The 12,296-nt window shown below is 39.0% G+C and overlaps 1 protein-coding gene and 1 pseudogene across 1 annotated transcript; both read left to right on the top strand.

Moving 5' to 3' along the window:
* The first annotated feature begins 5,205 nt into the window (after nucleotides 1–5,205).
* Nucleotides 5,206–11,518, top strand: LOC112200857 (putative ABC transporter C family member 15). Its single transcript, XM_024341865.2, has 12 exons — nucleotides 5,206–5,240; nucleotides 5,319–5,418; nucleotides 5,595–6,500; nucleotides 6,852–8,290; nucleotides 8,459–8,545; nucleotides 8,656–9,282; nucleotides 9,402–9,566; nucleotides 9,693–9,987; nucleotides 10,108–10,628; nucleotides 10,729–10,792; nucleotides 10,881–11,120; nucleotides 11,205–11,518. The coding sequence occupies exons 3-12, from the start codon at nucleotides 5,684–5,686 to the stop codon at nucleotides 11,324–11,326; spliced, it is 4,377 nt and encodes a 1,458-aa protein (XP_024197633.1). The 5' UTR covers nucleotides 5,206–5,240; nucleotides 5,319–5,418; nucleotides 5,595–5,683; the 3' UTR covers nucleotides 11,327–11,518.
* Nucleotide 11,519: 1 nt separating this feature from the next.
* On the top strand, nucleotides 11,520–12,252 carry LOC112199601 (annotated as a pseudogene).
* Nucleotides 12,253–12,296: the final 44 nt, after the last annotated feature.

Genomic DNA, 12,296 nt, shown 5'->3' with positions numbered 1-12,296 from the left:
TGAAGACCCAGCCTGTACTGGTTCATTTGATTTTGATTCACCAAGTGTCAACCACGGACTGTTCAAATTACTGTTAAGCATGGCTTGAATTTCAGCAAACCAAGAAAGTTAAGAAGGACAAGCGAGTGGACAAGGATGGGGAGACAACATGGTAGATTATTGGCGTCAGCAATAAGGACGGGAATGAGTTGAGGAGGTAGAGATACGATGGCATGGTGTTGATTCTGACGTACTCATCGGTTGTGTTATAGTTATTGTTGCAGACAAGCTGCTTAATGTTCACATAACTTCGCAGCAGTGTCAACACCAAAACCAGTAATAATAACTTCTTCATCTTCATCTTCATTTCACACACCAGCTACCCAATTTCGTTTTTGTGTAAGTTGAAAAAGACCAATTGATTTATCATCATATCTTCTTCTCTGGTTAAATTTTCAGTTGGTCCCATCAAGTTTTAATCAAACATTTTCATTTCGAACACCACAGTACAAAACCAGTTTTTTTTTTTTTTTTTTTTTTTTTTTCAATAGGAAGAAAGGGAACCAGTTTCTTCTTAGCGGCCATGATAGAGTGTTAGAGGTAATAAGGGCCACGCCATCTGGTCTTGACGGCAGTAGTTTCAAGTTGGTCGCCGAAGCAAGAGCTCATTGATGCTGACATGGAAGTGGGTCCTACTGTTGACGTGTAGTGATGACGTGGCAGTGGGTCCTCTTGATGACTTGTCAGTGGGCCTCTGCCTTGGGCTTGGTCTTGGGCTTCTGGCCCTGTTCCTTTTTCTTTTGGGCTGGGCCTTCCTTTCTTATCTCTTTCTTCTTCTTTCTTTTCTGCCGGTTTTTCCGCCGTACTTTGAGTCGGCTGGTTCAGCAAGTTTTACACCAGTTTTTGGACTTTTTATTCCGGTTCTTGAAATGTCAGATCAAGAGACTTCTGCTACCAAAGTTTGGTGGAAATTGGAGGTCCGGAAGATGATGAACCGGTGAAATATTTGCTGCGAGTTGTATGGAGCTTCCGGTGGCCGGTTCGGTGGGTTTCCGGCCGGTTCTTGGGGTGGGGTCGCCGGTTCTAGACTCCTGGGATCGAGTTCTTCAAGGTGTGAGGTGGAGGCAGAAAAGGCTTCAAGCTTTTGTATTCGGATTCAAGGTTTTTAGCTTCTTGAATCAAGGTTTGGCTATTTGTTTCAGGGTTAGGGCTTCGTGCTGATAACGTGTTTAAGGAAAACTGAATTGGGAGAGAATTGAGTCGTACTTTCATTGATAATATGGACCTATTTATATAGAGGATTACAAGCATAGAGATAGAGTTGTACATGGAAACATAATCGTACATTGATTGGATATCTCCTAAGATTCTCCGAGAATATCTCTAATATAAACTCTATTTCAACTAGAGCAAGTAACCTCGAGTTTGGGTCAGACACATATTCTGGATTTACTTGAACACTATTATCTTTATTTTCATTTGGTTTTTAGATTTCAATTTTTATAGAGGACAATGGATGCGTGTTACCTTTTGATGATCTGGTTTGTAGTATGAATACATTTGGTTTCATTTGTTACAGAAATATGGCCAACTGTATCAATAGATTTTTCCATAGATTCTTGTATATATTTCAAAAAAGATTAGTAAGTTAACCCTTTGGAGTTAGGTCAAGCGGTAAATGGGCTAAAGTGCTGCCAAAATTCAGTGGATGATCTCCATAATGTTACCTTTGGATCGGATCACTTTTTCGTGTTATATATCTACCTCTCTATTTCATTTTTCTTCACATCATAATAGTGATTTATGAACATGTGATAAATGTGCATGCAGTCAGATAGATTTTATCGTCACATCAAGAGTTAGTTGGACCACAGAGAGTCTAATCATATTTATGGTAATATGATGCAACTCTACATAGATATAGCTTAGCTAGTCATGCAATTGTCAGTATTGATGGGTGGGTTGTTGGTGTTGTTCTTATATCTCTATGAGCAGCTGATATTGAGGCCTAGAGGGCTAAAGATCAAAGCTACAAAAGCAAGGAATCAGAGGGTGTTCTCCTTCATTTCTCTTGGGGGATATCCTTGCATAAAAACACCTTCAAGCAAGGTCCAGTTAGAAAGCAACAAAGACTACAGATCCTCAAAAGCCTCATCATGATGATCGTCTGATCGTCATGTACCTTGTATTTCTCATCAATGACCTTAAAAAATCATCCCCCACAGAGGAATAGAGAAGTGAATATGGTACATTTGCTATACTGTTATGCATTAGTTCATACATGCCAAAGTGATTGTTTAGGTCTTTTTGTTTTTTCTTGCAGAATGCAATTGGACCACAGAATGCAATTGCATTATAAGGTGGCAATTGAATTGGTTCACACACTATGCCAAAGTGATAGAACAGTAAATTACTTTATGCATTTGTGTAGCATAGTATGCCTATCATTAATGTTATGTTGTGCATAAGAATATTATTTAGAGTTGCTTGACATTATTATGTACGATTTGCTCCGTGTAGGCTATTGTTCCCTTTGCAATGGGTGGCTATAGAATGTTTCTTGGATACCGGATACGATATTCTGATGATTTGGTATGAAAATAGTCTAATTACAACCAACAACAGCATAAATGTAGTAATTGAAACAATATTATGTTGTGTTCATGATATTTTGTGACGATTTCAAAGGGGGAAGGCCAAGGCCAAAAACTTGCACCTCAAGTTTCTAGCTGGGATGTTCTTCTTTTTAGCTGCTGGAGTAACAGCTCTTCTGACTTCTGACAAACCCATTTTTGAGAGGTATTTTTGGGAATCAAGTTTCTTTAACTTTTCCCTTTTCATCTTCTTTGGGTTCTCCTTGATCAGTTTTGTTTACCTTTATACTGAGGTTGGAATTAATTTATCCTTTTTTGCAGCTCTGATGCTGTTACTAGATTTACTGGCCTTGGTCTGTTGACCATTCAGACAATTTTATCGTTGTTTGAGGTAATAGTCCTTGAAAATTTTGTCTTCCATCTATTTCCTCTTTGAGATATACCTGCACTCTTTTATGTTAGTTTCTTTCTCTTTTACTTTACAGGTAATTCAAACTTAGGAAGTGTCCATGGGTCAAAGCTTTGAACTTAGTTTCGATATTATAATGTCAGGAAAAAACTCGATATAAATTGTTGAAACACTAGAAAATCCTGTACTGGCTTACAATTTGTATTACATGATTTTGATTCTACGATGCTGCAATGAACTAAAATAGAATTCTCAACCTGAAAATTTTCGTATCACTTTATTTTGCATATTCCTCGCTTCATTTAAAGGTATCTTATTCATTTAATCTTTGTTAAACAAACCGTACTCACCTATGAAATCTGCAAATCAGTAATCAACTAATCATCACATAAAAATTCTGCCCCGCAGCATCGTGCGGGAAATATTCCTAGTATATATGAAGGCCTAGCCTCAACTACCGACCTCTTTATGGTGCGGAAATTTCTTTTTGCAATTTTTTTGCTTCATCTTCTGCTGAATTAAATATATTCAGAAATTTTGAGAATGAGTATTGATCTCATCTCCCAGATATGCTTAGTTCCATGCACTTTCATGGGCTGAATTTTACCAAATCTCTTTGTTCAGAAAACTGAAAAAACTAGTTCAAGAGTTTAGTTCATTAAGTTCTTTCTCAGAACTATCCTGCATACTGCATTGGTTGACTGGACCAAGTATAACATGAGTGTTTGAAGACCCAGCCTGTACTGGTTCATTTGATTTTGATTCACTAAGTGTCAACCACGGACTGTTCAAATTACTATTAAGCATGGCTTGAATTTCAGCAAACCAAGAAAGTTAAGAAGGACGATCGAGTGGACAAGGATGGGGAGACAACATGGTAGATTATTGGCGTCAGCAATAAGGACGGGAATGAGTTGAGGAGGTAGAGATACGATGGCATGGTGTTGATTCTGACGTACTCATCGATTGTGTTATAGTTATTGTTGCAGACAAGCTGCTAAATGTTCACATAACTTCGCAGCAGTGTCAACACCAAAACCAGTAATAATAACTTCTTCATCTTCATCTTCATTTCACACACCAGCTACCCAATTTCGTTTTTGTGTAAGTTGAAAAAGACCAATTGATTTATTATCATATCTTCTTCTCTGGTTAAATTTTCAGTTGGTCCCATCAAGTTTTAATCAAACATTTTCATTTCGAACACCACAGTACAAAACCAGTTTTTTTTTTTTTTCAATAGGAAGAAAGGGAACCAGTTTCTTCTTAGCGGCCATGATAGAGTGTTAGAGGTAATAAGGGCCACGTCATCTGGTCTTGACGGCAGTAGTTTCAAGTTGGTCGCCGAAGGTAGAAAGGGCTGGTGCAAATTGAAAAAAAAAGGAGGTGTAGAGAGACACCAATGACGGGGATAAAATTGGAAAATTTTGAGAAAAAATTTCAGTGGAGGTGTAAATAACAATTTAGAGGTTTTTTTTTTTTTTTTTTTTGACTTTGTAAAGGGGAACCCAAAGGCTTCCTAGGCCCAAGATAAACTCCTTCGGCGCATGTGAAATGCTCTCGAGGATTAAACTTGATGTATCTATATAAAATTGACATTGTCATTAATGACACGTTTACTTACTCCATCATGAATCGAAGACAACTGGAATGGGAGAATAAAGAAATCAATATTGATTCCGGAGGATTTGATTCCTAAACCCATCTCCCCCCTTCGTGATCAAATTCCTGAGTATTCAGGAATTGATTCCTGATGAGGAGGTGGGATTATACCAATTCTGATTCCTTCATGTGTTAGTATACACACGAATACTTTTACTTAGAATCATTCCGATTCCGTTTTTTGTTAGTACAAGCAGAAATATTTTTACCCCGTAATCATTCCCTCTCATTCCAAATAAGTAAATGTGTCATAAATTCAATGAGGCACTCGGCAACTCATTAACTTGCAGAATAAGTAATGGGTAATCTTGTAACTTGATTTCCATATTGACTATTCATTGTGTATCTAAACGATAGGTAGGAGATCTAAAATAACTTAGTTGTCAACTTCTGCCTAAATAATTATATATATATATATATATATATATATATATATATGTTTCTATACAAATTAGGAACGCTAAATCCTAGTTGAACTATATATAAACATGTCCCTGCACTCACACTATCATCAGATACTCAGAAACTCATCCCATTGAGAGATACAGTCGTGAGAAGTGCAAAAGATCAGTCTTTGAGATCAGTTGCCTCTTCAGGTTTGTTGATCTTCCTTAAAGATATATTGAAGATTTTAACACGTACCAGAGTACTAAGCTTTGCTAGTTCCTTTACAGGAATCCAAAGCACTGTTTCAGTGGTTTCAAAGACCCACGAGGTGTAAAGCATCGAGCTTTGGTACTTCTTCATCACTGAGCCACGTGCCTCTTTCAACAGGTTTGCTTCTCTAAAACCCAGCTTGCCACAATCTGTTTTTGTTCTGAATCTACTTCTCTGATCCCAAAGATTTTGTTTTTACTGCTATGTTCTAATGGTTGGGTTTTCTTCCAATCTTTATGTGTTTATCTGAACCAGTTCTGCCTACTTACCAAAAGTTCGTGTTATATATGCAGGTGTCATTGCTTGAGTTCAGTTCTAAACATCTAGATTGGTTCAGAACTAATCTGACTGGGAAAAGCTTTGGAATTTAGACTCAACTTTCATGGAGATCTCTCTGGAAATTGTCAATGTTGTGTTTTTCATAGTGTTATTGACGTGGGTTTTCCTAGATACACTGAGAAGAAGAAGAAGAGATGGTACTGAAAATGAGACATATTCGACAGACACAGCAAGCAGAGGATGTAAGCGGTTTGCTTTGATAACCCTTATTGCAAATGCCTTAATCTCAGTCTTCTATGTTGTTTTTGGAATTTATGACTATTGCGGTGGTGGAAACGTAAGTTTGAAATCAATCTTTTCTGGAATGACTTGGGTTTTGGCAACAATAGTGACAATCTACTCCAAGAACAGAGGTTTTATTGAGCACAAAAGGTGGCCTTGGGTCCTTATTTTTTGGTGGATCTTTTCCTTCATTTTTTGCTCACTTTCTGTGTGCCTTCACTTGATCAGCCACTACTTCAAATCCACAAAGTTTCCAGATTTTGTTCTAAAGGCAAACATAGTTGAATTCGCTTCCCTTCCCCTGTCGATGTTGCTTTGTTGCAATGTTTTGAGTTATGTCCAGAAAGACAGTGATCTCAATGAACCGTTACTCGAGGAGGAGTATGAAATTCAAACTGATAGTTACACTACTGCTGGAATATGGAGCAAAATAACATTCCAGTGGATGAATCCAATTTTTAAAATGGGACTTCACATCCAAAAACTGGAAGTGTCTCATATACCATCTATTCCTCCTTCAGCAAGAGCCGAGAGTGCTTCTTCTTTGCTCCAAGAATCACTCGAACACCACTCTTCATTATTAGAAGCCATACTGAGGGCTGTATGGAAATCACTAGCCATAAATGCAGTTTTTGCAGGTAACACAACTCATTTAGTTTTCATTCGATCTTTGGTATAACGTATAAGCACTCCTTGTAGTTTTCCTTTTTCATTTAATTAGTACTCTTAAGTTTAATGTTTAATTATCTTTAAACGGTAGTATTTTCCTGAATGAATGTATATGCTGAATTTTTGAGAGTTCGAATAACATTGCACTTTATTTTTGGCATGAAATCCCCCTTTACAATCATGTTTAATGGCTTAGTAATTGAAAGAGCTTGTCTTCTAGCTAGTAGTTTTATGCTGGTTAATTATGTAGATTGCATTTGGACTATATAAATGATTAGTATAACTACAAAAGCTAATTAATGTTTCACTTTATTTTTTAGCTGTCAATGTTGTTGCATCCTATACTGGTCCCTTCATAATCAGAAACTTTATGAAGTACATAGTTGGAAAGGATGACAGCTCAAACATGTATGGAGAGAAGCTTGCCTTCGTATTCTTTTTTGCAATGACTTTGGACTCAATTACTCAAAGGCAAATGTCTTTTGGTGCTCGGCAAATTGGTCTACAAGTCAGAGCAGCTCTGGCCACCTTAATCTACAAGAAGTGCATCTCGATTAAGTACTCTGGTCCAAGCAATGGTGAAATCATAAACTTAATCAACATGGACGTAGAAGTGGTCGGAGAATTCTTCTCTTCTATTCATGGAGCTTGGGTGCTTCCCCTTCAAGTGTTGTTGGCATTGGTTATCTTGTACAGAAATCTCGGTGTTGCCCCTTCTCTGGCTGCCTTTCTGGCCACAGTAGCAGTAGTGGTATGCAACACACCATTGGCTCGAAGGCAACAAATTCTCCAATCAAAAATCATGGAAGCAAAGGATTCAAGAATCAAGAGAACCTCAGAGACTCTAAAGAGCATGAGAGTCATAAAATTCAATTCATGGGATCCTAGTTTCTTAGAGAAGCTACTTCAACTCAGAGAAACTGAGAAAAGTTGGTTAAGGAGATTTTTGTACACTAAGGCGGCAGTGGTATTTCTCTTCTGGACTTCACCAACCATAGTTTCAGTGGTTACTTTTGGTGTATGCATCATGATGAAAACACCATTAGAACCATATACAGTCCTGTCAGCTTTAGCTACTTTCAGAATCCTTACCGAGCCAATTTACAACCTTCCAGAGTTTATCTCAACGATTATCCAAACAAAGGTTTCAGTTAAGCGAATTCAAGAATTCATCAGATTAGATAAACAAGTGGTGCTGATTCCTTGTGATTATTCTTGCACTACATCATCTACTTCAGAAATCAGGGTTGAAATGGAGTCTGGAGAGTTTTCTTGGAACGCTAGCAATGAACATGTAGAGAGACCTACAATCACAGTTAGAGAGAAAATAACTATGAGAAAGGGATGCAAGGTGGGAGTTTGCGGTTCTGTTGGCTCAGGCAAGTCTAGCCTACTATGCAGTATACTTGGTGAGATTCCAAAAATTTCTGGGCAAGCAACCAAGTGTTATGGAACAAAATCTTACGTCCCACAAAGTCCATGGATCCAAACTGGAACCATAAGGGACAACATCTTGTTTGGTAAGGAGATGAACGAGGGTTTCTATAAGAACATTGTGGAATGTTGTGCCATGGACCAGGATTTCAAGATGTGGCCTAACGGAGATTTGACAGTCGTGGGGGAAAGAGGATTAAATCTAAGTGGAGGCCAAAAACAAAGGATTCAACTCGCAAGAGCTGTCTACAATGATGCTGATATATATGTCTTGGACGACCCTTTCAGTGCTGTAGATGCACATACTGGAACACATTTGTTCACGGTAAGCAAAATAATAGTTTACTCAGGAATATGATTTAACTACATTATATGCATAAGTGTGCTGAAAGCACAGAATGCATCCCTACTTACTTACTTGTTTGCTTTGCTTGACCCCTACATAATTATAAATGAACTAGTTTATCAGAGTTTGGAATTAATGTGTTTGCAGAAATGTATCTTGCAAGAATTGTCTGAAAAAACCGTAATCTATGCTACTCACCAACTAGAGTTTTTGGAAGCAGCAGACTATGTTTTGGTAAGTTGATTATTGGACTTCTTAACTAGTTTAATTTATTGTAACTTTGTAAGTCTAGCTCTCAATCTCTTAGCTCTCGTACATTACCAATTAATTTTGATGATATTCAGGTAGTTAAAGATGGTCAAATTGCTCAAGCCGGCACTTATGAGAAGTTGATTAAAGATCCTAATGGTGAACTTGTCAGACAAATGACTGCACATAGAAAATCTCTACACCAAGTTCACAGCAGTCGACCTGATTCTTTAAGCAACACCACAACTACTGGCCTCGTGGATAATGGAATTACTGAAAGAGTATTGGATATTGAAGAAATGGAACAAGCTTCAACCAATGACCAGATTACTGTCAAAGATATCCGAGGGGAAGAAGAAGAAACACACAATGGTCGGGTAAAATGGAGTGTATATTCTACATTTGTGACTTGTGCTTTTGGAGGTCTACTGCTTCCAGTGATCCTTCTCTGTCACGTCCTCTTCCAAGTGCTCCAGATGGCAAGCAACTACTGGATTGCTTGGGCAGCAGGGAAGGAAAACACTGTCACCAGAGGAAACATGTTGTGGATTTTCGCTCTTTTATCTGGTGGAAGCTCTGTCTTCATCTTGGGAAGGGCGGTCTTCCTTTCAGTTATTACTATTGAAACTTCCCAGAATCTCTTTGTTGGGATGATTACTTCAGTTTTCCGAGCGCCTATGGCATTTTTCGACTCTACACCTTCTAGTCGAATCCTCACTAGGGTTAGTATACATATAATCTCTGCGGCTTGCAGTTCTTTATTAATGAGGTTCTAGCATGAAACCTAATTATTTTCTTAGCATGTATTGCTTATTGCTCACGTTACAAGAAATTGTTTCAGTCTTCCACAGATCAAAGCACAGTCGACACAGATATTACATTCAGGTTAGCGGGGCTGGTATTTGCACTCATTCAACTACTATGCACTATCATCCTTATGTGTCTCGTGGCCTGGCAAGTCGTCATACTTTTCCTGGTCGTCATTGCAATTTCCTTTTGGTACATGGTAATAAGCCAAAAAACTTCATTTATTTTATGTTTTATTTTTCATGCATGTTATAGTTAATTTTTGATAATATATGAAACTTGGTACATGCATGTTATAGTTAATTTTTGTTTCCAATTTCTCCAGAAGTACTATATTACCACTGCTAGAGAACTGGCCAGAATGGTTGCAACTCAAAAGGCTCCAATACTGCATCATTTTTCAGAATCAATTGTGGGAGCTACAACGATTCGTTGTTTCAATCAACAAAATCGCTTCTTGACAAAATCAATGAATGAAATTGATGACTTTTCTCGAGTAGCCTTTCATAACAATGCAACAATGGAATGGCTATCCGTGAGAATAAATTTTCTCTTCAATGTTGCCTTCCTTGTAGTGCTTATTGTCTTGGTAAACCTGCCTAAGTCTGTCATTGACCCTAGTAAGCCACTTGGATCCCTATTGTGAATTTCTTTTAATTGGAAGTCTCTCTAGCTAGCTAGAGCACTTAAAATTCAGATTCTGACAAACTATTTGTACGTAATGGTTGCCTTGACATCAGGTTTAGCAGGAGTGGCTGCATCATATGGTCTAAACCTTAGTGTCCTGCAGGCTTGGGTGATTTGGAATCTGTGCAATGTTGAAAACAAAATGATATCTGTTGAGAGAATTCTTCAATTCACTGGATTACAAAGTGAGGCGCCACTTGTGATCGAAGCTTCTAGGCCAAACTCTGAATGGCCATATGAAGGACAAATTGAATTTCAAAACGTGCAATTTCAATATCAGCCTGAGGGTCCAATGGTACTGAAAGGGATCACTTGCACATTCTCTAAAAGGATGAAAATTGGAGTGGTGGGAAGAACAGGAAGTGGAAAGTCCACTATGATCCAAGCCTTGTTTAGACTTGTTGAGCTCTCAGGAGGGAAAATTCTCATTGATGAACAAGACATTTCTAAAATAGGCCTGCAGGATTTAAGGTCAAGTTTAGGCATTATCCCACAGGACCCAACTTTATTTCAAGGAAGCTTGAGGAATAATCTGGATCCTCTGCAGCAACATTCTGATCCAGAAATACTGGAGGTTAACATCATAATCCTATATTTACTACTAAAAAATATGATATGCTGGTCAATTAATTTTTCGCATATGACTTTGATATGTATATGTTTACACAATTTAGGTTGTGAAGAAATGTCGACTTGGGAACTTAGTGAGGCAAGACCAAATGCTCCTGGATGCACCTGGTATCTACCTAATCATAGCAATTCCATTGTCATTGTATATAGTATAGTTGATTTAGAACTAAAATCTGGATTGCGAATTCCAATGCAGTTTCTGAGGATGGAGAAAACTGGAGCGTCGGACAGAGGCAGCTTGTCTGTCTAGCCAGAGTGCTTCTAAACAAGAGGAAAATTCTAGTGCTAGATGAGGCTACTGCATCTGTAGATACAGCAACAGATAATGCAATTCAAGAGACAATAAGGAAAGAGACAAGCGAATGCACAGTTATCACCGTGGCTCACCGGATTCCTACTGTTATGGACAGTGACATGGTTCTAGTTCTTGATGGAGGTAAGAATTTATCGCTTATGTCATCTAGAACTTAATTGATACGGCTATCATCAGTTGACGTCGTTCACATTTCGGTTCATACAGGTAGGATATTGGAGTATGAATCTCCTGCTCGGCTGATTAAGGAAAACTCGTCTGCATTTTCGAAGTTAGTTGCGGAATTCTTGAGGAGATCTTCCATAAGAATGAACAACTGCTCATCCTGAGGATTCAAAGAGCTTGACATTGTTGCGTGAGCTGTTTCAATTAGGATTAATGGTTGATTGATTGATTGACTTGTAACTGTAGATTGATTGATTTGTAATTAGGGATGTTGACCATTTATAGAATTTGAGTCTAAAAATTGCCTACCGACTCCCCTAAGAAGTTTGTAATTCCATTGACCTAATTTAAACATCAATGACAGTTTTGCTCTCATTTTAATTAACAAACTACACTCCTCTCAGACTCTCTAGCTCCCTCGACTCCTCTCTCTCTCTCTCTCTCTCTCTCTCCCTCCCTCCCTCCCTCCCTCCCGCTCCCTCTCTAACCGGACAACTAGATGCCGAGCCACAAGACCGTCGGCTCTCACTCTCTCTCCCCCTCCCTCCCTCCCTCCCTCCCTAACCGGACAACTAGATGCTTGTCCGCCGAGCCACAAGATCGTCGGCCGCGGCGATGACACCTTCTTCTCTAAGACCGGCGCTGGCAAGCACGTCCCACGCGCCATCTTCGTCCACCTCGAGCCCACCATCATTGACGAGGTCTGCACCGGAACCTACTGCGAGCTCTTCCACCCCTTCCACCCCGAGTTGCTCATCTCCAGCAAGGAAGACGCCGCTAACAACTTCGCCCGGGGTTACTACACCATCGGCAAAGAGATTGTTGATCTCTGCCTGGATCGGATCCGGAAGCTCGCTGATAACTGCATTGGGCTCCAGGGATTCCTTGTCTTCAATGCCGTCGTTGGCGGTACCGGGTCGGGTCTCTGGTCGCTTTTGCTGGAGAGGCTTTCTGTGGACTATGGGAAAAGTCCAAGCTCGGATTCACTGTGTATCCTTCTCCTCAGGTGCCCTATAACAGTGTGCTCTCCACTCATTCTCTGCTTGAGCACACTGATGTGTCTGTGTTGCTCGATAATGAGTTATCATAGGTTTTAACATGAATTCAATTACTGATGATTAATTAATGTATTTA

The sequence above is a fragment of the Rosa chinensis genome, chromosome 4 (genome assembly GCF_002994745.2).
Source record: "Rosa chinensis cultivar Old Blush chromosome 4, RchiOBHm-V2, whole genome shotgun sequence".
NCBI lineage: Eukaryota > Viridiplantae > Streptophyta > Magnoliopsida > Rosales > Rosaceae > Rosa > Rosa chinensis.
This window is presented reverse-complemented; position numbering and strand designations above follow the sequence as displayed.

Bases quoted from the DNA above. Each gene is read 5' to 3' on its own strand.
- LOC112200857 (XM_024341865.2), top strand. From the start codon at position 5,684: ATGGAGATCTCTCTGGAAATTGTCAATGTTGTGTTTTTCATAGTGTTA. The intron at 8,546-8,655 runs GTAAGTTGATTA...GATGATATTCAG, and splicing joins AAGCAGCAGACTATGTTTTG to GTAGTTAAAGATGGTCAAAT. The intron at 10,793-10,880 runs GTATCTACCTAA...ATTCCAATGCAG, and splicing joins AATGCTCCTGGATGCACCTG to TTTCTGAGGATGGAGAAAAC.